Source organism: Eretmochelys imbricata, chromosome 6 (assembly GCF_965152235.1).
Source record: "Eretmochelys imbricata isolate rEreImb1 chromosome 6, rEreImb1.hap1, whole genome shotgun sequence".
Lineage (NCBI taxonomy): Eukaryota > Metazoa > Chordata > Testudines > Cheloniidae > Eretmochelys > Eretmochelys imbricata.
This window is the reverse complement of record NC_135577.1, coordinates 7,903,374-7,928,336: the sequence shown is the minus strand read 5'-3', so window position 1 is coordinate 7,928,336 and position 24,963 is coordinate 7,903,374. Positions and strand designations below refer to the sequence as shown.

Here is a 24,963-nt window from a genome sequence, read left to right as displayed (position 1 = left end):
AACAGTTTCATGACTGACCAGGTTAGGGTGTGACAGTTGTGTGTGTTTGTCCTTGATGTAAAGCTGCCCCCTTTAGTGAACGTACTTCCCTGTAAACCAATCCCCCCTCCCCACTTCGACCACAGCTGGCACAGGAAATAAAGTCCCTATTGTTCTCAATCCATTCATTTTTTATTTATTAAAAAAAACTTGAGATCACTGGCAATGCTGACTAGTAAAAGGAAGCCCAGGTGTACGAAGGGTTTGATAACAGGGGCGGGTGGAGGTGGAGGGAAGGACAAGGCCACATTGCTTATTGTAGCCACACTACAAATCAAAGCTGTTTGAATGACAGCCTTCTGTTGCTTGGGCCATCCCCTGGAGTTGAGTGGCAGGGTGCCTGGAGCCTCCCCCTCCCTCTCTCCACCCCCACCCCAATGTTCTTGGGCGTCTGGGTGAGGAAGATATGGAACTTGGCGATGAGGGCAGGCGGTTACACAATGGATGCAGAGGGGCTCTGTAGTCTAGCTGCCTTTCCTGCAGCTCCACCAGATGCCTCATCATGTCCATTTGCTCCCCCATTAGCCTCAGTATCTCCTCCTACATGTTACAATCACGCTCACTGTATTGTTTCCTAGCCTCTGCCACCGAATGCCTCCATGCATTCAGCTGTGCCATATCAGTGCAAGAGGATTGCTTGAGCTCTGAAAACATGTCATCGTGAGTGTGTTTTTTTCGCTTTCTAATCTGTGATAACCTCAGGCTGGAGTTGATGTGGGTAGCATGGAAACATTTGCAGCTGCAGGGGCTGGGGGTGGGGAGGGAGAGTAGACTTTACAGAAGATTCATTTCTGAGAACAAAAGGCAGACGATTTCACAGTGAATCAAGCAATTCACAGCAGACAGCACATGTGTTTTAGGTACAAGGTCACATTTTGCTTTTTAAATCGAGTGCCTATCAGCAGGGTGACACAACACACATGGCTGGGCAACAAAATTTGGTTTGCACACAGCCATGGTGAGTGAAAGGGTACATGGGGTTGTCTTCTTCCGCGTTCATAACATGTGGGAATGGTTTCAAACTGCAGCACCCTCCTTTCCCATAGCAACCAATGCCGGTTGTGTTTGCTGTTTAAAAGGAGGGGACAGCCCGTGCACTGTCGGTGTGGACAAGGCCAGATTGACCTTTTATGGGCTCGGCACCAAACATATTTGTGGGCCCCCATGGGGGCAAAGGAGCATGGCGTGGGGAGGTCGGTCCCCAGAGCAAGGGGCCAGCCAGGGGCAATGGAGCATAGCATGGTGGGCCGGCCCCACTCTGCCCAGCCCAGTGCAAGGGCACTGTATACAAACTGGCAGTTGCCAGATGCACACTGGCCCACCCAGCCCTGTGCTGCCAGCCTGTGCCTTGCCCTCGGGGGTGGGCCCACGGTGTGTCACACAGCCCCCGACTTCCTATGCCCAGCATCCCCTGGAACTGCTATGCCCAGCAGCCCCCCGCACAGACCCTCCACCACAAATACCCAGCAGCCTGCACACCCCCAGCCCCCCACACAGCCGCACCACTTCTGGTACTGGACGTGGATTCCACTCACACATCCCTCCCCCAGCATGGCTGTTCTCCAAGATGATCCCTTTTAGCCAAGTGCAAACAGCCCAGCATGCCCGGGGTCTAATCAGCAAACAGAAGGGATTACTGTTCCCTTACAAAACTTCCCCTATTTCAGTCAGGTGACCATGAGCGATATCACTCTCCTGAGGCTGACACAGAAAGAAAAGGACCGAACATTGCATGAACACAACCAAAACCCAGGACCATTCGCTGCCATGCTTTGTGCTGCAATGATTCCAGACCACTTGCTATTGGCTTGGCATGGTAAAGTGTCCTACCGTGGAGGGTGGAATAAGACAGCCCTCCTCAGAAACCTTCTGCAAAGGCTTTCAGAGTACCTCCAGGAGAGCTTCACGGCGATGTCCCTGGAGGATTCCCGCTCCATCCCCAGTCACGTAAACAGACTTTTCCATTAGCTGTACTGTACTGGCCGCGAATGCATCCCAATTGTTCAGGGCAAATCAAATATTAAACACAATTGCTTTTAACTCCTGTAGTGTCATTACAAATGTGAACTCACCAGACGTGACTCCTCTGCCATCAGGGTCCGGGAACAATAGGTCCTGGCAGAGTATTGGCTCCAGAGTGAGCAAAAGGTCCTGGCTGCCAGGGAGAACGGATTCTCTGCTTGCCTGCTGCGCATTCCCCTCCTCCTCATCCTCTTCATCCACAAAATCCTCCTCCGTGTTGCCAGGAGGATGCCACCTTGCAGCTGTTGGCTGAGGATGCCACCTTGCAGGTGTCCATGGAGCGTGTTGGGGTACTGGTAGGGTCTCCTCCTAGAATGGCATGCAGCTAATCATAGAAGCGGCATGTCTGGGGCTCTGATCTGGAGCAACCATTTGTCTCCTTTGTCTTTTGGTACACTTGCCTGAGCTCCTGAATTTTCACACGGCACTGCTGTGTATGTAGCCTCTCTCCACCATGCCTGGTGTGATTTTGGCATATATATCAGCATTTCTTCTGCTGGTTCGGAGTTCTGTCTGCACAGATTCTTCTCCCCATACAACAATCAGATCCACTGTCTCCTGTTCGCTTCGTGCTGGAGCTTGTTTGCGATTCTGGGCTGGCATGGTCACCTGTGCTGCTGAGTTCGCCACGCTGACCAAACAAGAAATGAAATTCAAAAGTTCCCAGGGCTTTTCCTGCATACCTGGCTAGTGAAGCAGAGTTGAAAGTGCTGTCCAGAGTGGTCACATTGGAGCACTCTGGGATAGCTCCCGGAGGCCAAGAACATCTAATTGCACAGCGCTGCATCTACACTACCCCAAATTCGACCCAGGAAGGTGGATTTTAGCGCTTCTCTCCTCGTCAGGGAGGAGTACAGTAGTCGATTGTAAGAGACCTTTAAGTTGGCGGAATGGGGCTGATTGTGTAGTTCATTATAAAATCAACCTAATGAGGCTAAAGTCGACCTAACCTTGTAGTGTAGACCAGGTCTAAGAATAGGAAGCTATATAAAGAAAGAGGTACAATGTAGCATAACTGTAAAAGGCCAGTTGCCAGCAATAGTTTCGAAGTCCAGAGGCTACGTCTGAAAAGGAGAGAGGCATGCAGGAAGAGCCGGGGAGCCAGCAAGAGAAGCCAAAGAAGAACTGCGGCAGAGAGAGAAAAGAAAGATGGAGTCGGGCAAAGCTGACTGAGCAGGAATTGAACAGCAGCCACAGCTGTGATTTGACTTTTAAAAGAAAACAGCAACAGATTTATAGCGTAAGCTTAATATACTTTTAATTATGGTTTAGTGTGTAGGGCAGTATATAGGGTTAGTATGTGTATGCTTTACGCGTGTGTGTGTTTTAAGTATACTTACAGCAGCAGCTAGTGGGGACCACCCTAAGGGGGGCCACGTGACCTCCCCACGTTACCCATCCCCGCCCCATTCCTAGCCCAGGACCCCCACACTCTCCCCATCCTGTGTTTCGCCCCCCACTCCCCGGCCCCATCCTTCTTTATCCGAGGCTGGGGAGGTGTCCCAGGTCTGGCCCCTAAGCTCTGGCGGTGGACCGAGCAGCGCAGCTACACGGCTGCGTACTCTGGCCGGCCCTGCCCCTGGAGTTCAGGCAGCGGGCCAGGGGCAGCACATGGCCCTCGGTGCGACACCTATGCGGCACCAGTGTATACATATATAAACTTGAAAGTAATTTAAGATCTGTTGTCAGCGATTTGTTGCAAACTGGCTACTTGCAATGAATTACTTTGCTTAGAATCATTTGAACTATATGCTATTGTAGTTTATGTGCTCTTTAATTTGCAAGATGGGATTTGTGTCTTGGGGACACCATAATGGAAGATGCTTTAGCCAAACACAAGTTGTTGAGCTCCACAGAGGGGTAATACATTGAAATGTCATGGCCTGTGTTATGCAGATGACATAGATGATTGACTGGTCTCTTCTGGCCTTAATACCTATGAATTTCTGAAGCCCTTTTCTGATCCCTCTCCACATTCACCTTTACCAACTTTCCCCCTTCACATGGATGTTTGGTGCAGTAGTTGGTTGTGTCAAGTTTACAGACCAGGAGAACTTTTTACGGAGAGGCAGACACAGCACCAAATTATATAGGAACTATCTGCAGTAACTGGTGAAGAAAATTCCCTTCTGCACAACACAGTGTCACATAATACAAACCTTTAGGAATAGGTAAATACAGGTGTCACTAGTGTTCAGCACTAACAACAAAAGCAGGAATTGGTTAGTTAAAATATTTGTGGTATAATAGCTAGCAGGTTTTTTGCTTATTTTACAGTTTCAGAATCAAAATTAACAAGGCAACATATATCAACTGAGTAAATGTCATCTCATTAATGACGAACCACAAATCTTTTGCATTACACTGGAGGTTAAGTCCAATCACAGAAAAATTCTAAAATATGACCCTCGTCTATTTCCACCAGCAATTTCTGTGCATGATGGCAAGTAAGTTGAGAGAAAACAAAATGCATTTGGGGTGTTATATTAAAGTACTGTACTGCATCTTTTCAGATACATGCATTGACTGTTCAGAAAAAGAAATATCCCAAGGGCAGATAAATCCTTTGCCTGCCCTTTCTTTAACTCCTTTCTATGTAACTTGGATATAAGATTAATAGTAAAAATAGTGTTCCAAATATTGATTAGTTCATTAGAGAACATTAGCTTTTTCCACATCCTCTGTCACTATGTTGCCTCCCTCATTCAGAAAGGGGCCCACACTTTCCTTGACTTTCTTCTTGTTGCTAACATACCTGAAGAAACCCTTCTTGTTACTCTTAACATCTCTTGCTAGCTGCAACTCCAGGTGTGATTTGGCCTTCCTGATTTCACTCCTGCATGCCCAAGCAATATTTTTATACTCTTCCCTGGTCATTTGTCCAATCTTCCACTTCTTGTAAGCTTCTTTTTTGTGTTTAAGATCAGCAAGGATTTCACTGTTAAGCCAAGCTGGTCGCCTGCCATATTTACTATTCTTTCTATACATCGGGATGGTTTGTCCGTGTAACCTCAATAAGGATTCTTTAAAATACAGCCAGCTCTCCTGGACTCCTTTCCCCCTCATGTTATTCTCCCAGGGGATCCTTTATATTAAAGTACTGTACTGCATCTTTTCAGATACATGCATTGACTGTTCAGAAAAAGAAATATCCCAAGGTCAGATAAATCCTTCGCCTGCCCTTTCTTTAATTCCTTTCCATGTAACCTGGATATAAGATTAATAGTAAAAATAGTGTTCCAAATATTGATTAGTTCAGTAAAGAACATCAAAGTGATTTGAATAAACATTAGCACTTATTAAAGCCAAGGTGCTGTCATTACAGGCACAAAACTGTTAGGATAACATACAACACTGGGAACCATTTTGTACGTTTCCAAAAAACTTGATCAAACCGAGCGTTGGCATTTCTGTGATGGAATTCTGGAAATTAAAAGGAAAGGAAGTGGAGATATTATTGTACAGATGAAGAGTTCTCCAAGTAACTTGAAAAGTAAAGTGTACCAAGCCACACTACTACTGTGCAACTCTCACAGCAACATTAAAGCCTGGTTTAACTAGTTGTAGTGTGTGTGGGAATAGGGTTGTAATATCCCTTTAAGTTGTTTGTGAGCCCTCTGATGGTACTTACTGTGATCTGTATTTTAGAAGCCATCTGAAAATCAGTCTGACCACAGTGTGCACTCAGCTAGGTCTTGTATGTTTATATATAAATAATAAACATGTTTGGGGGGGGCTGGTTGTGTCTGATAGTTTCTTCAAATAATTTTTGTTGTGCACCATGCAAAAGACATGACACAAATTATAACATTTTAGATATTTATACAACTATGAAATAAGTTCTGATAAATTGAGCCCTTTTCTTGTTCTTATTTTGGCTAAGAAGGAAGCAGGGTTAGTCCTACAGACTTCTTAAATTGTAACTGTTGTCCATATAAACTATGTGAAAACATTACATCTGGATCTGCCATAATTTGGTTGACTATTGCTTTTGTTTGATTTTTTTTCATACATGTGGTATGACTACTGTCAAATAATATAGACTAGAAACTCGGGTATGATATTTGGCAGAGCGTAGCCCAGACACAGAATGTCACTTCTGGAAATTGTTTTCTGTTATCTTAATGGCACAAGTTACAATGCCCCCAAAAGTATTTTATTACTTACAGCCACTCACATCCCAGTTCCAGATCTGAACAATTATTAAATAATATATAGATTTACTGATAGACACTGTTATGAATCTCAATCCATATTCTGGTGAAATATCTGAAAAGGCGTCGCTCACCCTGATGAATTACTAAGAAATGGTCTTTGCACCGGGGGCCTGGAACTCAGGGTGCTGGGAGTGCAGGTGCAGCAGCACCCCCGGGTTGAAGTGGTTTCCATCCTCCACAGGGCGCCCAGCCCCCCACTGTAACATTGGTGCCATACCCGCCTTTGCACAAGGGATGGGAGCCACCAACCCACAGGGAACCGGCTTCACCCCGTCTCCCCTAGTGGCTCCCCGGGCAACTCGCTTCCCCGACCGAGATGATTAAGGGTTAAACCCACAGAGCTCGGGGTCCTCCACAGCCTAGACAGGCCCAGGAATGACTGCGCGAGGGGGCGGGCGAAGGGAGGGACCTTCTCGTGCCCGCCGCGGAGACCCGGGGGCCGAGCCCGGCCCGAGCGGCGCGTGCGGGAGCGAGCCCCCTCTGCAGGCTGCAGCCCCGGCGCGCGGGGCGGTGAGCGGGGCCCGGGGAGGCGCCGCCAGAGGCGGCCGCGGAGGGAGGGAAGCGGCCGCAGAGGCTGCGAATCGCTGCCTGGGGAGGAGGCTGCTGGTGCCGGAGCCGAACCGCGCCTGGGACCGGAGCCACCCCCCGGGGGCCGGTCTGTGCAGCGGAGCCCGGGAGGGTCCGCGCCCCAGCCAGCGAGAGCCTGACCGAGCCCCCCCGCTCGCTGACGGGGGCAGGCGGGACCCTTCCCCGGGGCGGGGCTGCGGGGGCTGCCGGGTTCTGACCCCTCCCCGCAGAGCAGGCACCGGCCGGGGCTGGGGGGCGGGTCCGTTCGGTCGGTTCCTCTGGCCTGTGCCACGGGCGCTGGGACCGGCCCGCTCGGGACACCGGGCTCGGCGCCGGGCCGGGGCCGCTGCACACACCGGCGATGGGAGCGCGGGGGGAGGCTGCGCTGAGTCCGTGGGTACCGCGGGGGGAAGGTTCCTTCTTTGAGCGCCCCATCGGGCAGCGTGCTGGGGATTCAGCCCGGGGCCTCCAGCGCTACCAGCCTGGGCTGCTCCTGCTTGATGGGAAAAGGTGGAAAATAAATTGCATTGCATCATGGCTGGAGGGGCTGCAGTGCTATTCGGGTTTGGTCTGCCCAGCCCCCCAGCCTGGTGACAGAGGGTCAGGTGTGCCGGCTCAATGTAAGTGGGGCTGTGACCTGGTGTGCTGACTGACGTTTGGCCTGCCTGCTCCATCACGACAGAGGGTCCGGAGAAAGACACCTCTGCAGTGGTGCAGCTCTTTGTGACAGGATACAACACCCACAGCAGGGGTCCAGGCCCAGCTCTGGGAGCCACCACTGTGTGAGGAGTCACAGACACAGAGAACACTGTCCATTACTTTTTGTACAATGGGACAAACCTGCACCCATAGCAATGGTACAAACTTTCAAATCTCCCAGGGCCTCCCAGTTCCATGGACCACTGTATGTCTGCCTCACCTGCAACAGCTATTCCTCTACCAGTGTGTAAACTTTGCCATGCTGAGTTGGGTTGTTTGTCCTTTCAGATGTCGCTGACGTTTGAGGATGTGGCCATGTATTTCTCCCCAGCGGAGTGGGCGCTGCTGGGCGAGGAGCAAAGGCAACTTTACAAACATGTTATGTGGGAAAATTACCAGATTCTGGTCTCGTTAGGTGAGGAGCTGCGTCTGTAAGATCAGGGCCCCAGAGCACTGGGTGCTGCACAGAGACACACTAACTGAGATGGACCATTGGTGTGAGTGGTTGGGTGGAATGGTGTCGATTGGGTTTGATGGAGAGGTGCATGAGTATGGATGGACAGAGGCATGTTTACTTTATCAGAGCAGCCAGTTTCTGGGGAGACCAGGTGTGTGAGGTAATATCTTTTATTGGTCTAACTTACGTTGGTGAGTGTGAGAAGCTTTTGAGTCACACAGAGCTCTTCTTCAGGTCTGGGAAAGGAAAGCTTCTGTTGGTGAGAGAGAGAAGTTGGTCCAGTAAAAGGTATTACCTCACCCACCTGGTCTCTCTAATATTCTGGGACTGATAGGTCTACAACTACACTGCATATCTTCAAGAGAAGATCCTTCTATGCATGGTCACTCGGGCTCCACAGTTTAAGGCAAGAGAATTCTGTCTCTTGTAGTTCCCTAGACTGAGCACATAAGCAGAAAAGGGCCGTGTGTTCTGCAGGCAACAGGATGAAAGGCCACCAGCACCACAGTTAAGGTGAAAGACAGACTGGGTTCATCTAAGCTGGTATACAAGACCAACACCACGGCCGTGGTTTGCCTGGGTCAGTTGACTCAGGACGTGGGACTCAGGCTGGAGGGCTAAAAATTGCAGTGTATATGTTCATACTTGGGTTGGAGCTAGGGCTCTGGGACCAGGGCCATCACTAGCCATTCTAGGGTCCTACGCAGCCCCCCCCTCCCCCCCCGCAGGGTGTGCGTTTGGGGCCCCAGGCCTCCGCAGGTGGGTGGAGAGGCTGGCCCCAGGCCTCCGTGGGGGCGGGGGGGGGGCGCTAGCCCTAGGCCTCCACAGGGGTGTGTGTTATCTTGGGAGACGGGGGAACTGCCCCCTGGCACTCACCAGTGGCGCGGCTGGGGCCAGGTTGCTGCCCTTCCCGCCGCCGGTCAGTGCTTCCTTGTTGCAGTCCTCAGGGGAGTGGGCGCGCAGTGGGCGTGGAGCAGGGGCGGGGGCTTTGGTGAAGGGGTGGAGTGGGGAAGGGACTGGGGCAGAGCAGGGGTGGGGGCTTTGGGGAAGGGTTGGAGTGGGGACAGAGCTGGGGTGGGAAGAGGCGGGGTGGAGCATGGGCGGGGGCCATGGGGAAAGGGTGGAGTGGGGTTGGGGCTGGGGTGGAGCAGGGAGGAAGAGGCTGGCTTGGGGCAGAGCATGGGTGGGGGAAGAAGTAGAGCAGGGGCTGGAGCAGCATGCAGCTGCATAGGGCACCAGGAAATTTGGTGCCCCAAATTTCTGGGTGCCCTACACAGCTGCGTACTTTGCGTATAGGTAGGAACGGCCTTGTCTGGGACCCTCCCTCCAAATATTCACTCAGCAATTTTGCAGTCCCACAGCCCAAGCCCCTCAAGCCCAAGTAATCTGATCCAGGCCAGGCAGAGGTGTTTAATTCCTATGTAAACATATCCACAGGAGGGAGAGGGGTGCTGGGCCATAGTACAGTAACTTTCCTATGACAAGGAGAAATATCCAGCTTTTGCCACATGTGTTCCACCCAATCCCTTCAGACACCGCTTTCCTCTCCAGCTCCCCTTTCCACAGGTGCCAGGTTGTTTGCAACTCAATATCCCACCACTGCCGGGCACCAGGAGTTTTGACCATAAGCTGCAGTTCATGTTTCCATGGAAAACAATTGCCTATTAGCCTTCACAATTAGCTCATAGCCTAATTGGCACAAACATTGCATATGGAGCTGCACAATGTTCTTAGAAGTTCTTAGGGGTGATGCTTTTCTCTAAACAGGAATCCAAACCCCCAAGCCAGTGGTGATCTCCAGCATAGAGCGAGGGGAAGAGCTTTGTGTCCAGGGTCCCACAGAAGATGAAGATGAGAACGTCCTGAGTGGCACCCGCCCAGGTGAGGAAGGAGTTAAAGTGTTGTGCAGGGAACAAATTAGTTGCTTGAAAGCAGCTGGAATCCTAATACATTTTGGCCAAAGTGACAATACATCTGGGAATGATAATTTTTAGTCTAATGTTGTAAGGCTTTTTTAGAACAGTATCACATTTTCAGCTCTCATTCAATTCATGATCCATTGTAATCACCACATTGTTTTCTGATGCACTGCTGCCAAGCCAGTTATTCCCCATTTTCTATTGTGCATTTCATTTTTCCTTCCTAGGTGAGCTATTTTGAACTTGTTTCTTCAGTTTCACCTGGTTGATTTCAGACCAATTCTCCAGTTTGTCAACATCATTTAGAAATCTAATCCAGTCCACCAAAGTGTTTGTAATCCTTCCCTGGCTTTCTGAATCATTGGCCGAGCAGCACTTGGGAATCTCCCTTCTGAGTTCAGGCCCAGTTTTGTAAGGACCCAACATTGTTCCATTGCTTTTTGGGGCTCTGAATTGACATTAATAAGGGATTTCATTATTACTCTCGAGGACTGGTTGGGAGGCAACATCATGTTGTGGGAGTGAGGAGACCTGGATTCTATTTCTCATTCTGCCACTGAGCTGCTGGCAGACCTTGGACAATGTTGTATTAATTCATATAGACTACATGGGCCCAGAGAGACAAAGGTGTTAATATGACACTGTTATGGCTAACATTAAAAAGTGTTAAATAAGGTTTGGAGTTTGGAATACAGAGACAGACGCCTGCGTAGTACCGTGGAGAACACCGTGAAAAATTCTTTCTATTCTTGTATTAAAGATACAGAAAAAGAAGGAAAAAGAGTTAAGGCATTTGAAATGTCAGGTATGACCTAAGAACTTTTATTTTGACAATGTCCCTTGTTTCCTTTCCCGTTACCCGGAGAAATTCTTCAGACAAAAGTCCTCTGTTTGAAAGTCTTTTTGATGGTATTGAAGATGGTAATAACTGTCCTTTTGGGGAAAAGAGAAACAGCTAGTTGAAATGTGCTGGAGCTGATGTTGATATCATAAAAATCCGATCCCGTTTCCTGGGAGACAAAAGAAGATAAACCCACTCAAGACTGAAGAGAAAAGAACAGCATGGATAGAACATGTGGCTTCTAGCTCGGGTTTACTCTTACTTGCCGCTTCATGGCTGGAGAAACACAGGCATGGCACACGGTCTGATCAGCCAATTGGAGACCTGCCTGGCAAACCTGTCGAGCGTTAGTCTATTCTGGACAATGCGTTTGGCTGCCTCTTTGATCATGGGCTTACAGCAAGGTTGCAAACTATGACAGTTTTGGCCAGCTAAGCCAGGCTCTTATTTACTAGAAGACAAAGGGAGAAGAATAAGAAAGAGAAGAAATATGGTGGGGAATGGAAAGAATTCATGAGGGTTAGGAGGGATGGGGACAAAATCTCACATTCCAGGTGATTTTGGGGAGTTAGCCAGAACTGGTAACCATGGCAATATTCTCCTGTTCCCTTTCTCTGGTGCATTCTTGTTAAGACATCTTTTAGGATTAGGATGAAGAAGATCTGGGGTCGCAAAAGAGGATCAGGGTGGCATCATGATGGTATTGCTCACTGCAGCAATTGTTGGCATGCTCGTGCTGTTGCTGTTTTTTCAGTCAGCAAGGGTTGCATTCAGTCTCGCTCCTTTATTTTCCCCCGAAAGTGTTTTCTTTTGAGAAACACCAAAAAGAAGTAATGGGCAAAATAGCCCAGCCCCTCACTGTTTTTTCTGTCAGTTAGGCCTAAATTCTAACTCAGTCATTTTGGTTCGTTAATATCCAGTTCCACACTTCTCTTGTTTACCACCATCATTTTAACACTGTATTTGAATTGCATTATAAGCCTTTTATATTTGGACTAATTCTGTCATCTTGTTTATATTTTGCACCTTTTCCCATCAACATTTATTCTCACAGGGTATTGTAACACTTTATAAACTTTCTCACAGTTTTTACAATTAAATGGCCAATTAGGATAAATTTGTAAATTTGTGGGCCCAACTCAGGTCAAAGGACCCACCCTTTCTGTATTTAGTGTATAAGCTCTTCAACATCAGGGCGATCTCTCTCCAATTTTGTGCAGCACCTGGTGCTATGGAACCAAGATCTCAGTTGTGCTACCACAGTACAAAGAAACTGTCAAGTCCCAAATAGCTTCCCCTCTTGTGCATTGTGGAACCCACTGTCCAAGTGACCATAAATGAGTAATTCACAGTGCAGGGGAAAGGGCTTCCCTCAGTGATATTAATTCGGTCTATGTGCTGTCAACCAAAGACCTTTTGTCTTGGTGCAGGTTTTCCAGATACAGAAGAGACCTGGGACTGGTCAGCAATTGAGAGCTCCTTGGGCTTCTTCCTCACACAAAGCTCTTCCCCTAGAACAGGTAGGGAAGCAGCTCTGCCCTTTGAACCAGTGGGAGCCAGAGAGCTCATTTCAGGAATCGTCCATCAGCTGCAAACTCTCCCCTCCCAGAGCATTACAATACGGATTGAAGCCCAAACATGAGAAGTGCTACAGCTCCTCACCCAGACATCCCCCTAGAAACCCCATCTCTCCCCTTACGCAGATTCCCCCAGTCTCTTCCCCTCCCCCATTTTCCATAGAACATGGAGCCGTTGGGATCCCATCATAGTGTGAGTGTTCCGTGTGTGTCCCTCGGGAGAGGGTTGTCAGTGCTGGTGTGTGGTGATGCTGTTCTCCCCAGTGAAATGGGCCTCAGTGTAGAGAGAGGATTGTGGGGGCTGATTTTCATGTTGACTTGGAGGACTGTTATCAGGGCCTGTGGGACACTGACCTTCTCCTCCTTTCCCAGTGCTGGGGCCCCTGGAAGTTTGGCCTCTTACACTGAAGTGCCAAGGGTCAGCCCTGTTCTGAGGGGAGGGGTGTGGCGCTTCCTCAGGCACGTCCCCCTGCTGGGAATATTAGTGGTTTCCCTTTGTGAGCAGCACAAGAAATAACATTTGGATTCTCTTCCCCACCAAGCAGGGGCGAGGAACCTGAGCAGGGCTGAGGGGCAGACTCCTGACGAAGGGCGTGGCAACCTGGAGCCACTCAGGCCTTTCCCTGGGACATCAGGGAAGAAGCATTCCAAGAAATCTGAGCGGGGGAGACCCCACAAGAGGCAGTGCAGGCTCCAAAGGCAGAGGAAAAATCTGATCAGGAACAAGCCAGCAACCTCAAGAGGCCATCAGAGGAGATCCAGGCGATATCTAAAGCCTTTTGCAGAGGTTAAAGCTGAGCCCAGAAAGACCCTATTTACCTGTCGTGTGTGCAGAGAAGAATTCAAGGTGCAGAGAGATCTGATAAGCCACCACTGGATGGTTCATAGGAGACAGGAACTGTATCACTGTAGTGAGTGTGGGGAGACCTTTAGGAGAAAGAAGGAGTTCAGAGCACATGGGAAAGCTCACAGAAAGAAGAGAGACCATCCCTGTTCTGAATGTGGGAAGATATTCCACAAGTTATCGTATCTCACTGCCCACCAGAGAATACATACAGGAGAGAGACCCTATCGCTGTGCTGAATGTGGAAAAAGATTCTTCCATATATCAGCACTTAACATCCACAAGAGAGTCCACTCAGGAGAGAGACCCTATGCCTGCGCTGAGTGTGGAAAGCGATTTATGGATTCATCAACATTTCGTAATCATCAGGCAATCCACTCAGAAAAGAGACCTCATCGCTGTAGCCAGTGTGGGAAAGGCTTCAAAGTTATATCAAGTCTTACTAGACACCTGAAAATCCACAGCGAAGAGAGACCCTTCTTGTGCCATGAGTGTGGGAAAAATTTTTGTCTACGAGAACATCTGATCAGACATCAGAGAATCCACACTGGGGAGCAGCCCTATTGCTGTGCTGAGTGTGGGAAAAAATTCAGTCTCCTTCAAAGTCTCAGGAGACACCAGGAAACCCACAATATGGGGAGACTCCATCGCTGTGCTGAGTGTGGGAAAATATTCCGTCATCCAGACAGTCTCTCTAGACACCAGGGAGTCCACACTGGGAAACTCCATCGCTGCACTGAGTGTGGAAAAGGCTTTGTCTATATACATCATCTCAAGAGCCACCAGAGAATCCACACTGGAGAGAAACCCTATTGCTGCACTGAGTGTGGGAAAAGTTTCACCCAACTGTCAGGCCTCACCAACCACCTGAGAATCCATTCAGGAGAGCGACCCTATCCCTGCACGCAGTGTGGGAAGCGCTTTGCTCACTCATCATCTCTCACTGAACATCTGAAAATCCATTCAGGAGAGCGACCATATTCCTGCATTCAGTGTGGGAAGCACTTTGCTCGCTCATCATCTCTTACTCAGCATCAGAGAACCCACCCAGGAGAGCGACCATATTCCTGCACTCAGTGTGGGAAGTGCTTTGCTCGCTCATCATATCTTACTAAACACCAGAGCACCCACTCAGAATAGAGATGCCTGACCTTTGTGTTTGATGGAGGGAACCTCTTCAATCTCTCACTTCACCCTGTTCCTAGAGCCTGTAAAAGAGGGAGAACTTGCTCCCACTCTGAAATGTTCCCACCTCTTCAGTAAGCAGACATGAGTTTAGGTGCTGGGTTTGTTAAAATAATTTGTATGGTCCTGGAGATGGGAGCATTTAAGCCAAGAGGTACTGAAACATTCCATTGTGGGCGTTATGGGCTGCAGCTAAGAGAGAGATGACTGGAGCCAAGACTGCACTTTGGAGGCCCTGGTTTATCCCAAGCCATTTGTTCACTGTGGCTCCCATCCTCTCAGGCTCCACAAATTGAAGTAATTGTTTTATTTCTTCTGGGATTTTTCTGTTTGGAAAAAGGAATAATGGGTAAAGATTCTGGCAGAGACTGAAAAGGAGCTTTCATCTCCATAGTTAATGAAAGGTTGTGACATCCCCTGTGTGCCCCTCATAGTACTGAATCAAAAGGAAGGTTGTTTTGATTTGGCTTTGAGAGAAAATTATGAAGCAAGGTGTCCTGATAGTTGGCTTCATGCAGAATGCAACCAGGGCCCTGTCTTCACACCTAATTGCCTGGCAAGCAATACCAGCTAGGACCGGAAGATTGGAGATTGGAATTTCCGGATCAACAAACAGCATGCCATTTGGTTATGGCCTGCCTTCTTTGTCATCTTGATGGTACATGCAAATGCTTGACATCTATGGATGCTGCTGTCATGATCAGCGTTGACTACATCACTTACCCATCATCTGATTCATTGTGCCATCAGAAGTCATCCACCAAAAAAAAGGCAAGTGCAGGGATGAGAGATGTCAGTTACTTCCTATTATAATGGCTTTTTTTTTAATAACTCAAATTTGTGTTCCTGGATGAGTTAGTGGCACTGTAATGCCACCTAGGGCTTGTCTACACTAGAACTTATCACTTACCAGAACACTCATCCACATCCCCGCGTGATGTAAAATATACTATCCTAAGCACTGGTGTAAACTGAGCTATGTTGATGGGAGAGCTTCCCTGCCAACATAGCCATCGCCTGTCATAGAGGTGGAGGTGTTATGCTGACAGGCAAGCTCTCTCCCATTGGATTAGAGCGTCTTGAATGATAGCTTGGTGTCTTGAACACTAGCGGGAGTTGTTGCACTTAGGGCTTGTCTTCACTACCCACTATGTCAGCGGGCAGCAATCGATCCAGAGGAGGTCGACACCAGTACACCACCAGAACGAGGAGGGCAAGTGCAGTTGATGGGAGTTACCGCGGTGTCAACTTCAGCTACGCTATTCACATAGTTGAAGTTGCGGTATCTTAGATCAACCCTGTGTGGTAGTGTAGACAAGCCTTGACAGGTACTCGGATCTCAGCCTTGACACCAAGTGGCAAGGAGTGCAGGAAAATCTCTCTGGGCAACTTTGCCCTGCTTTGCAGGCTGGGACTCGGGTTTGCTGCTTGTTGTAGGTGTTTTCTGTAAACAACTCGTGGAGTTGCAGTCCCAGCCCAGAGTGTGACATGAATATGAAACACCCAGGGGTCATGGGGCAGGGACAGAGGGGGGATCCTGCTTGGGAACAGGGAGCCCAGAGAGCATTGTTTCAGGAGAGAGATTCCTAAATAGAGAGGGAGAGATATTAGTCCCAGCAACATCCACAGTTCAAACTGAGCAGTAGTACTGGGCCATTGTCTCCCCATTCCTTAAGCTGGGGTAATTTGTGGCCATTCTTCTCTGTCAGAGAGCGATGATGAGATGGGACTTTATGTCACTGTTGTCTCGTCGTTCCTGAAGGGAGTAAAATAGTACAAGAGAAATATGAGTCTGAAATGGCTGCACTGCCGTGTGTGCAAGAGAAGATCTGCAATCTTCCCTGCAGTGCTGACTTTGTTATGTTCCGGTCACTCTTGGGAGATGATGTTGGGGAGAAGCAGCCATCCTGCCTTTCTTTCTGGAGCTGGTTATGCCAGCTGCAGTTCAGCTCAGTTGTAATCTGCTTTTTACCATTATTTCTACTGAAGAAATGGGGGTGTTAGACTCTAAACTAGTTTAAATCATCCAGAAAACTCTGTGCTCATGCTAAGCTTTATTGTACAAATTTACTAGTAGTTCAATTTGTTCTAACCTTTGTTCATTGTATATGCGACATCTGTCAGACGCAAAATGTATGCTCTGTTAAGGTTTGCTAAATGTGAACTGTGTGCTAGGTACAGTTGGTGCAAATATTTCTATGGTTTTATGCTACTTGTGTGCTGTGGTTTACTATCAGCTAAACTGTTTTGTGCATAATTAGATAAGAAAAGATGTGTAAGGTCTGCGGAATCTGGAATTTTCTGTCTTGTAAATGAGGAGAATACAAATATGAGCAAAACTGAGCTCATAGTTTAGAACAGAGTGAAGAGGTATCTGCTGCAAAACATTTCTCCAGAGTGAGTACATACTTACCTTTTTGTATTACTGTGACAGTAAAAGAATAAATAGACACAAATCAGATGTCAGGAATTATAACATTCAAAAACCAGTCGGAGAACACTTCAGTCTCTCTGGTCACTCGATTACAGACCTAAAAGTCGCAATTCTTCAACAAACAAACTTCAAAAACAGACTCTAACAAGAGACTGCTGAATTGGAATTAATTTGCAAACTGGACACCATTAAATTAGGCTTGAATAAAGACTGGGAGTGGATGTGTCATTACACAAAGTAAAACTATTTCCCCATGTTTGTTTTTTCCCCCTACTGTTCCTTATACGTTCTTGTCAACTGCTGGAAATGGCCCACCTTGATTATCACTACAAAAGGTGTTTTTTTTTCTCTCTCCTGCTGGTAATAGCTCACCTTACCTGATCACTCTCTTTACAGTGTGTATGGTAATACTCACTGTTTCATGTTCTCTGTGTATATAAAATCTCTGCACTGTATTTTCCACTGCATGCATCCAATGAAGTGAGCTGTAGCTCACGAAAGCTTATGTTTAAATAAATTTGTTAGTCTCTAAGGTGCCACAAGTACTCCTTTTCTTTCTGCGGATACAGACTAACACGGCTGCTACTCGGAAACCTGTGACAGTCTGTACCTCTATGTTCACCCCTCCTCAGGTTAATGATCAATTTTGTACAAAGTATGCCTTTTGAAGTATTATTAGAAAACTCGTAATTTGCTGAACATTGTTGTCTTGTGAAAATATGGGAGGCAACATTCTATGTAAAGTTATGATTCTACTGTATGATGTTACTTAGACATGTCATAGTTCTAGAGAAAACCCACAGACCAGTTCCTCAGAGACAAAAAGGCAGACTGACCCCTCAGCCAAATATCAGCTAAATCGAATGGACTTTCACCTGGTTAAGTGGCTGTTATTTGGCTAGGGGAAAGGGTGTGAGTGAGAAATCTGAATTTTAACAAAGGAACGGCTTAAGATTTCTGTCTAGACAGACCGTATGTCTCCTAAAACTTGGCTGGGGATGATGCTTTCACAAGAGAAAAGGAGTCCTTGTGGCACCTTAGAGACTAACCAATTTATTTGAGCATGAGCTTTCGTGAGCTACAGCTCACTTCATCAGATGCATACCGTGCATACCATACTGATGAAGTGAGCTGTAGCTCACGAAAGCTCATGCTCAAATAAATTGGTTAGTCTCTAAGGTGCCACAAGGACTCCTTTTCTTTTTGCGAATACAGACTAACACGGCTGTTACTCTGAAACCTTTCACAAGAGAATGAACTATAAGAAAGGGGAAGAGGTGCCCCCAAATAGTCCTCTCTTTTTCTCTGCTCATGGCATCAATGACACCTGAAAGACAAAGAAAGTAACACCTCACTCCCGCCAATAAAACTAATACAATAGGTGGTGAGAGAGACTTTTGCTTTGAATCCATTTAGCTAGTTACGTTAGATATTAGTTGTGTTTTACCTTTTATTTTATAACTAATCCTGACTTTTATGCCTCATTACTTGTAATCACTTATAATCTGTTTTCTGTAGCTAATAAACTTGTTTTATTGTTTCATCTAAAACACTGTGTTTGGATTGAAGGGTTTGAGAAACTTTATTTGAGACCAGGATTTGTTCCTATCATTTTCTGTTAATAAAATGATGGAGTTTATATGAGCTTGTATTGTCCAGAAGAAGGCTGGACAGGACCATGTGTTACATTTCTGGGGGGAAGGTCTGGAACTAGGAATTGGCTGGTGTTGCTCTGCAGTGTAATTCAGGAGTCACTGGCTATAGGCCTCATATAGTGTTGCTGGGAGTAATTTACATGCTGGAGGCTGAGAGAGCAAACCAGGAGTGGTTGCTTTCACAGCTAAGCAGTGTAAAAGGCACCCCTGGTTGGAGACCAGATGGGATACAGCTGTTCAATATTCTGGATGGAACCGTGGTTAAAGTCACAATTCTACTGACTTCATTTCCAATCAGTAAATCTGTTGAGTCTGGTTACCTGACATTTCGGCTCACTATCAAACCCCAAAGTGAATAGGAGTTATTGTGCCTCTCTCTCCTGCTGGTGAACCTGAGCTGTGCTGTGACTAACCTGCCTGAGTAGTACATGTTAGCTAAACAGTTTGCCAGCCCCAAATGGTTAAAACTCATGAGACTCTTGTAAAAAAAGGGAAGTTGGAGGTTTTTACTTGCTTTAGGTTTCTGAGCTGTTAAGGTGCACTGGTTTCACGTTGTCAAGGTTTCAGCCAATCATAACCTCTCCACAGACCCCTTACACGACAACCTTTATACAATAGTCGCTGCAAATATATAACAGTGGTCTCAACAGTGATCTATACAGTTACAGATTATGTCAGTAACTTCACAGGAGGTGACACGGCATCAGTGAGACTGATATTGGAATACTGCATCCAGTTTTGGTTTCTTCATTTGAAAAAGATGTTGTGAAATTGGAGCTGGGGCAGCAAAGAGCCACCAAATGTTCTGCGAGCTGGAGAAAAATGCCTTCTCGTGAGCTATTGAAAAAGCTCAACCTGGTCAGCTTATCAAAAGAAGACTGAACGGGGACTTCATTGAAGTGTTGAAGTGTCTTAATGGAGAGAAAATATTGGTTATTAAAGGGCTCTTTAATCTAGCAGAGAAAGGCATAACAAGATCCAATGGCTGGAAGGTGAAGAGAGACAAATTCATATTACAAATAAGGCACAAATATTCAACAGCGAGGATGATTCACCACAGGAACAAGCTACCAAGGAAAGTGGTGGATTCTCCATCTCTTAATGTCATTTAATGAAGACTGGATGCCTTTCTGGAATGTGTTTGCCCAAAAAGTAGCTATTGCGTCATACAGGAGGCCAGTGATACGCAGGGGGTCAGATTAGATGCTCTAATGGTCTCTTCTGGCCACAAAGTCTCATTTCTGAAAAACTGAGTGGAGCATTGGGAGCAGCGTCTGATGTTTTACTGTCTAGCCGGCTTCCTTCCTAGAATGAACACTCATTGAGTGGGGTGATCCACAGGGAGTAGCTCAAACCTTCAAAGTGCCTGGCCAGTGGCAGGACATTAGCACAGCAAGGGAGGGGTGTGGCAGTGACATCACAAAGGCCTTTTGCAGGACCTCAGACTATTGGTTCAAGGTGGTGGGGAGGTGGTGACCTCACAGAGAGATGCTGACATCAGCTAGGCAGGACAGGGGCGAGGGGCCAGGGAAACCTCACAGACCCGTGTGGCTTTGCTTCAGCAAGTCTCCTTCTCCAGGTCTCTCTTTGAGGACTGAGAGAGTATTAGTGTTCACGTTTGTGAGCGGAGGAGGAACCTCTTTTGAGTTTTCTCCTTTCCTTTTACTGATTTGACTAGAAAACAGACGTCTCTGTTTAGAAGGTAAGAGCCTCCTCAAAGTTTGAAACCTGCTCAGTCTGATCCATCTGGTGACCGTTGAATTCTAGGCGTGGAAAACACGAGTTTAAGGAGGCAGAATTTTATTCCGCACCTAAAATTTTGTCCCTTAGAATCACTGGGGACATTAGGGTTTGTCCTTTTTGTTTCACCTTCTCCTCCATCCCTCCCTCCTTTCTCTTCTTCTCTTGCTTCTTTTGTACTTTCTCCTGTTCCCCTTCCAACACCAGGAGGTGTAGGGGTGTGTGTGTGTGTGTGTGTGTCGCGAGCGAATGCTCTGCAGCTCCCATTGTGAGAGGTCTCCCCACAAATGTGGGGCTGAAATAGTGCTCGAGCAGTGATCCCCACCAGTGACCTGGGCCGTCCTTTAGGCTGTCTGGTGAGAACCCTCAGCCTCCCGTCCTCAGTCTCTACCCTGATTGGCTGAGCAGGGGGTTATTGACAGGGAGGAGACTCAGGTCCTTGTTGTTCTCTTTTAAGACCAAGTAAGTAAGTCATAACCAGTCATATGTTGGACGAATTTTGCTGCTTCTCTGCCTTAATTGTCTCTGAGCAGTTCATGATTCTCTCTAACATTCCAGTTCTCCTAAAATACTTGCTGAATAATTCCTGTCTAGTATTGTTGGTCTGGAGCTCATTTGAGAGCACTTTATTCAGGTCATTCAGTGTATGAAATTCGAGATCTGACGGTTAGTTTGAAAATCAGGGCTCTTGAGTCCTATTCCCAACTCTGCCGCTGACTGGCTGTGTGACCTAAGACAAGTCAATTCTCCTTTCTCAGCCTTAGCTTCTCCTTCTTTCAAGTAGGGATAATAATGATCCGCTCCTACCTACCTCATAGTGGGTGGAGGATGGGGATCCATTGGAGAGTGTCACTAGGAGTAGAGCATAATATGAGGTGTCCTATCACGTGTACTCAGATCAGATTATGACATCATAGAATAGCTGAAATATTCTATTTTATTGGTATGTTTTTATTTTGAAATTGTTAAGAGCAGCAACTACTTAGCTCAGACTGAAGCATCTCATCTAATTTTCAAGATCTAAGTGTCTCCTCTTTGTGTGCGACAAGACAATTTAACACACTGTGAGAAACAGGAGGTGCTTTTGTTTTGCAACAAAATATTTTTGCAAAGAACTTCCATCCCACTTGTTATGATTTCAAGAAACAAACTGGTGTAGTCTGAATGGGATTTTCTGACAAAAGTGGTTTCAGTGAAATTTCTCCACCATCTCGATTCCTGGGCTCTATCCTTGCCTCAGGGGGTGGGGTGGGGGAGTTGTTGTCCATTAGAACAGGAGTCAGGACTGGTGGCTTCTCTTTCTGGCTCTGCCACCGCCTTGCTCTGTAGGCCCTTGGGTAGGTCACTTCCGTTCCCTGTACCTCAGGCTCCTTCCCATCTGTGCAATGGGAACAGGGACAATTCTCGAACTCTGGGCAGTCATGAGCCTGAGTGAGAGAAGGGGCATTAAAGCCCTCTGTGAAGGAGAGAGGGGAGTTTCACGGTGTTTAGCACCAAGGAATTCTAAAGTTTGCTAAAATGTCTAGTGTGTGGAAACAAGAAATGGTCGGGGCCAAATTTTGTAACCATTGCCTTGTTTAAAGCCCATTCAGGGATGTGAGTCCCTGTCTTTTAGGTACCTGGGGTTCTTTGCCAGCAGGAGAAAAGAGGTTCCTGCCTCCATTTTTGTGGCCTTAACAAACCAGGTGCTGTGCCCCAGTTCTCATCTGAGATCCCTGAAAAAGAACATCTTCCCATCCATTAACAAGACAAGACCTATCTTTAAAGGGGGAACAACAAAGAGAACCCTGGGACTTACAGACTAGTTAGCCTCACTTCCATAGCTGGAAAGATACTGGAATACATTGTTAAACAATCAGTTTGTCAGCACCTACAGGATAATTTGGTTCTTAGGACTAGCGAGCATGGATTTGTCAAGAATAAATCATTCCAAACCAATCCTATTTCCTTCTTTGGCAGGGTTACGGGCCTGGTGGAGGTGAGTAAATAGTAGATGTGATCTATCTTGGTGTTACTAAGGCTTTTGACACAGTCCCATAGGACATTCTCACAAGCAAACGAGGGAAATGTGGTCTAGATGCAATTAGTGTAATGTGGGCAGGGCCGGCTCCAGGCACCAGCTTTCCAAGCAGCTGCTTGGGGCACCATTCAAAACGGGGCGGCAATCTGTGTCTCGCAGCAGCACTTCGGTGGCAGCTCCGCCGCTCTTGCGGTGGCGGCAATTTGGCGGCGACTGCTTGGGGTGGCAAAAGAGTTGCCCCGACTGTGGGTGCAGAGCTGGTTGAAAGCCCATACTGCAAGAGCCCTTCATGTTTGGCTGTCCAACAGAGAGAGTGTATCTAGTGGGTCTGGCAGGGATCAGCAGTGGGGCTCCCAGCCCTTCCCTTGTGGGAGACAGTTCCCTAGGCTGAGAGTCTCTGAGCTGGGCCAGACCCTGTGAGTTGCTGAGCATGGAAATCAATGGGAAACGAGGGGGCCCTGGCCTTGCTATGCCTGGGGACTTTGAAGTGGGGAATGGTTTCCCAGGAGAAGTCCGGACTCCTGAGTTCTGTTCCTTGTCTAGCCTGTGGGGTGGGTGGGGCGGGGGGGGGGGGAGAAGTGTGGCCTGGGATGGCAGGAGGGAGCTGCTTGTCCAAAGTGACTGATGGTCTTTGTGACTGACCCCAGTGGTCGAAAAGGAGGAGACTCCCCTGTTATTGCAGCACCAGGGATGATGAGGGGGAACGTTGGGAGCAGATCATGCAATGAACTCCTGCCAGTGTGTGTACCTTGCACTCCCTGCACCCCTGTGGGGGAAGTAGGAGCTGCTCTGGCTGGGGCAGGGATGGGGAGGGACCAAAAAGGCTGGTTCGTGAGAGGCTGCCTTGACCCCAGACTCACGCCTACTCCCCGCTTGGTTCCGGGAAGGCCAGGCTCCTGAGGATGTTCAGGAAGAAGGCTCTGCAGGTGTCCTCAGAGCCTGAGGGAAGCAGCTGCCCATCTTCCCCAGGAGCAGAGCGGCCCCTCCATCCCTGCTGGTGGGGAAGGAGCCCCAAGCCGGGCCAGGAGGTGGAAGTGCCCAGCCTTCTGGCAGGGGAAACCCGCTCCTGGCGCAGGCGCCGAGGTGGGAGAGGCGGTGGCTAGGCCAAAATGGAGCTGGGCCAGGGTGCGGCTGGGCAGGCAGGAGCCAGCCCAGGAGCAGAACCAGGCAGGGTGGCTCTGGGGCTTGTTGTGTGGGCAGCAGCGGCCCCAGGAGCCCAGCCCTGATTTCCAGCAGGAGGCATCGCCCTGCCCGGTCCCTGAGGACCTTCCAGCCTCCCCAGGGCAGGAGGTGGAAGATCCCTTTCCCAGCACCAGCGGCTCGGCCTGCTCCCCATGGGACAGCAGCAGCACCTGGGACTCAGGCAGCAGCGAGGCCGATAGACGCTTCTGCTTTGTTCCAGGTGAGGAGCCAGGCTGGGCTCAGGGAGGGGTGAGGAGGGGCCTGTGAAGACCCTGTGCCCAGGCCCTTGACCAGTGCTATGGGGGTGGCTCCCCAGCCCAGGTGTCTGGTCTGAGCCATGTGAACCCCACTGACACTAGATGCTGCCACTTTGGTCCTTGGTGCTCCATTGGGCGGGGGGGTGGGGGGCAGGGAGGCACCTCCCAGGGAGTCCAGGACAGAGCCGGGGGGTCCCTTTGCTGTGGGCTCCTGAAGGAGTTGGGGGCTGAAGGCATCCCTGAGAGGGGAGAGTGTGGGGCCCAATCTGCCCTAGGTGGGAAGGGGGCACATTGCCCCACTGTGCCCCTGTCTTTACCCTGAGTGGCAGCAGGAGTCACCCTGTCCCCTTCTCTCCCTGGTGCAGGGACCGCCAGGGACTCAGAGGACAATGAGGAGGAGGAAAGGGTGGACGTGGTCACAGAGGAGGCTGCTCTCAAAAACATCCGAGATCAGCTCCAGGGCTGAGAAAAGGTACAAACGTCCCCCAGCTGTGCTAGAACCGAGATTGTCCTGCTCCTTCCCAGCATCCGAACCCCCTGCAGAGGGTCTTGGCCGTCATGAGCCACCACCCCTAATGGGGACCTTTCTCCTCCATGATCTAGGACCCCCAAGATAGGGGTGTTTGTCACACACCAGCCGGGGTCTCCTCCCCCACAGGCACTGTCCCAGTTCCTGACCCTGCTTGTGTAGGAGTCGTGGGGGATTTGGACAATGGGCGGGTCCCCACTGTCCCCCATTCAGGCCTAAGTCCTGCAGCTGGTGTGGCTGGGGCAGGGAGGTCCCTGGCTAACTGGCTCTCTCTCCCCTAACTCCACTCCTGGTGGGTGCAGGATGAGGCCCAGCAACTCCTGTTCCTGCACGCCATCCACCCCGTGTGTCTCGCTGCACAGCAGAGAGGGCAGGACACACTGGAGCCGCACTGCTGCAAGGCGGCTGTGGTGGAGAGGATTGTGCTGAGCAAGACATAGCGCCCAGCAGCTGGAGGGTGGACAGAGACATGGGAGGGGCAGGGGTCTCCTTGGGCCGATGGGGGATGGCTGGTGCTGGAGGGGCAGCTGTGGGCAGGGATTGCTGGGGTTGAAGATTGGGGAGAAGAGACAGGAGAAATAGTGGGCAGGGATCGGAGGAGCAGGAGGCAGGTCGGGGGGTCCTGCTGGCTGTGTCCTCACTGGTGACCCCTGCCAGCCCCTCTGAGGTGGGTCATTATTATCCCTGTTAGCTGGGGCATAGGGATAGAAAGCAACTGGCTGCAAGGTTACACACAACGTCACTGATAGAGGCAAGAAGGAAGTGTGGAACTGATACCA

At 48.8% G+C, this 24,963-nt stretch overlaps 1 protein-coding gene and 1 long non-coding RNA gene across 3 annotated transcripts; both read left to right on the top strand.

Annotated features, from left to right (window-relative positions):
- The first annotated feature begins 6,803 nt into the window (after nt 1-6,803).
- On the top strand, nt 6,804-17,333 carry LOC144267024 (uncharacterized). 2 transcript variants are annotated; one of them, XM_077820658.1, is made up of 4 exons: nt 6,804-7,959; nt 9,769-9,882; nt 12,192-12,281; nt 12,884-17,333. In XM_077820658.1, the coding sequence occupies exons 1-4, from the start codon at nt 7,740-7,742 to the stop codon at nt 14,320-14,322; spliced, it is 1,863 nt and encodes a 620-aa protein (XP_077676784.1). In that variant the 5' UTR covers nt 6,804-7,739; the 3' UTR covers nt 14,323-17,333. The 2 variants fall into 2 exon arrangements, with proteins under 2 accessions (XP_077676784.1, XP_077676783.1); XM_077820657.1 differs by having other exon boundaries at nt 12,881-17,333.
- A 5,473-nt stretch (nt 17,334-22,806) lies between these two features.
- Nucleotides 22,807-24,609, top strand: LOC144267073 (uncharacterized). The gene is made up of 3 exons (XR_013346532.1): nt 22,807-23,618; nt 24,021-24,127; nt 24,487-24,609. It is a non-coding gene; the product is annotated as an uncharacterized LOC144267073 (long non-coding RNA).
- Nucleotides 24,610-24,963: the final 354 nt, after the last annotated feature.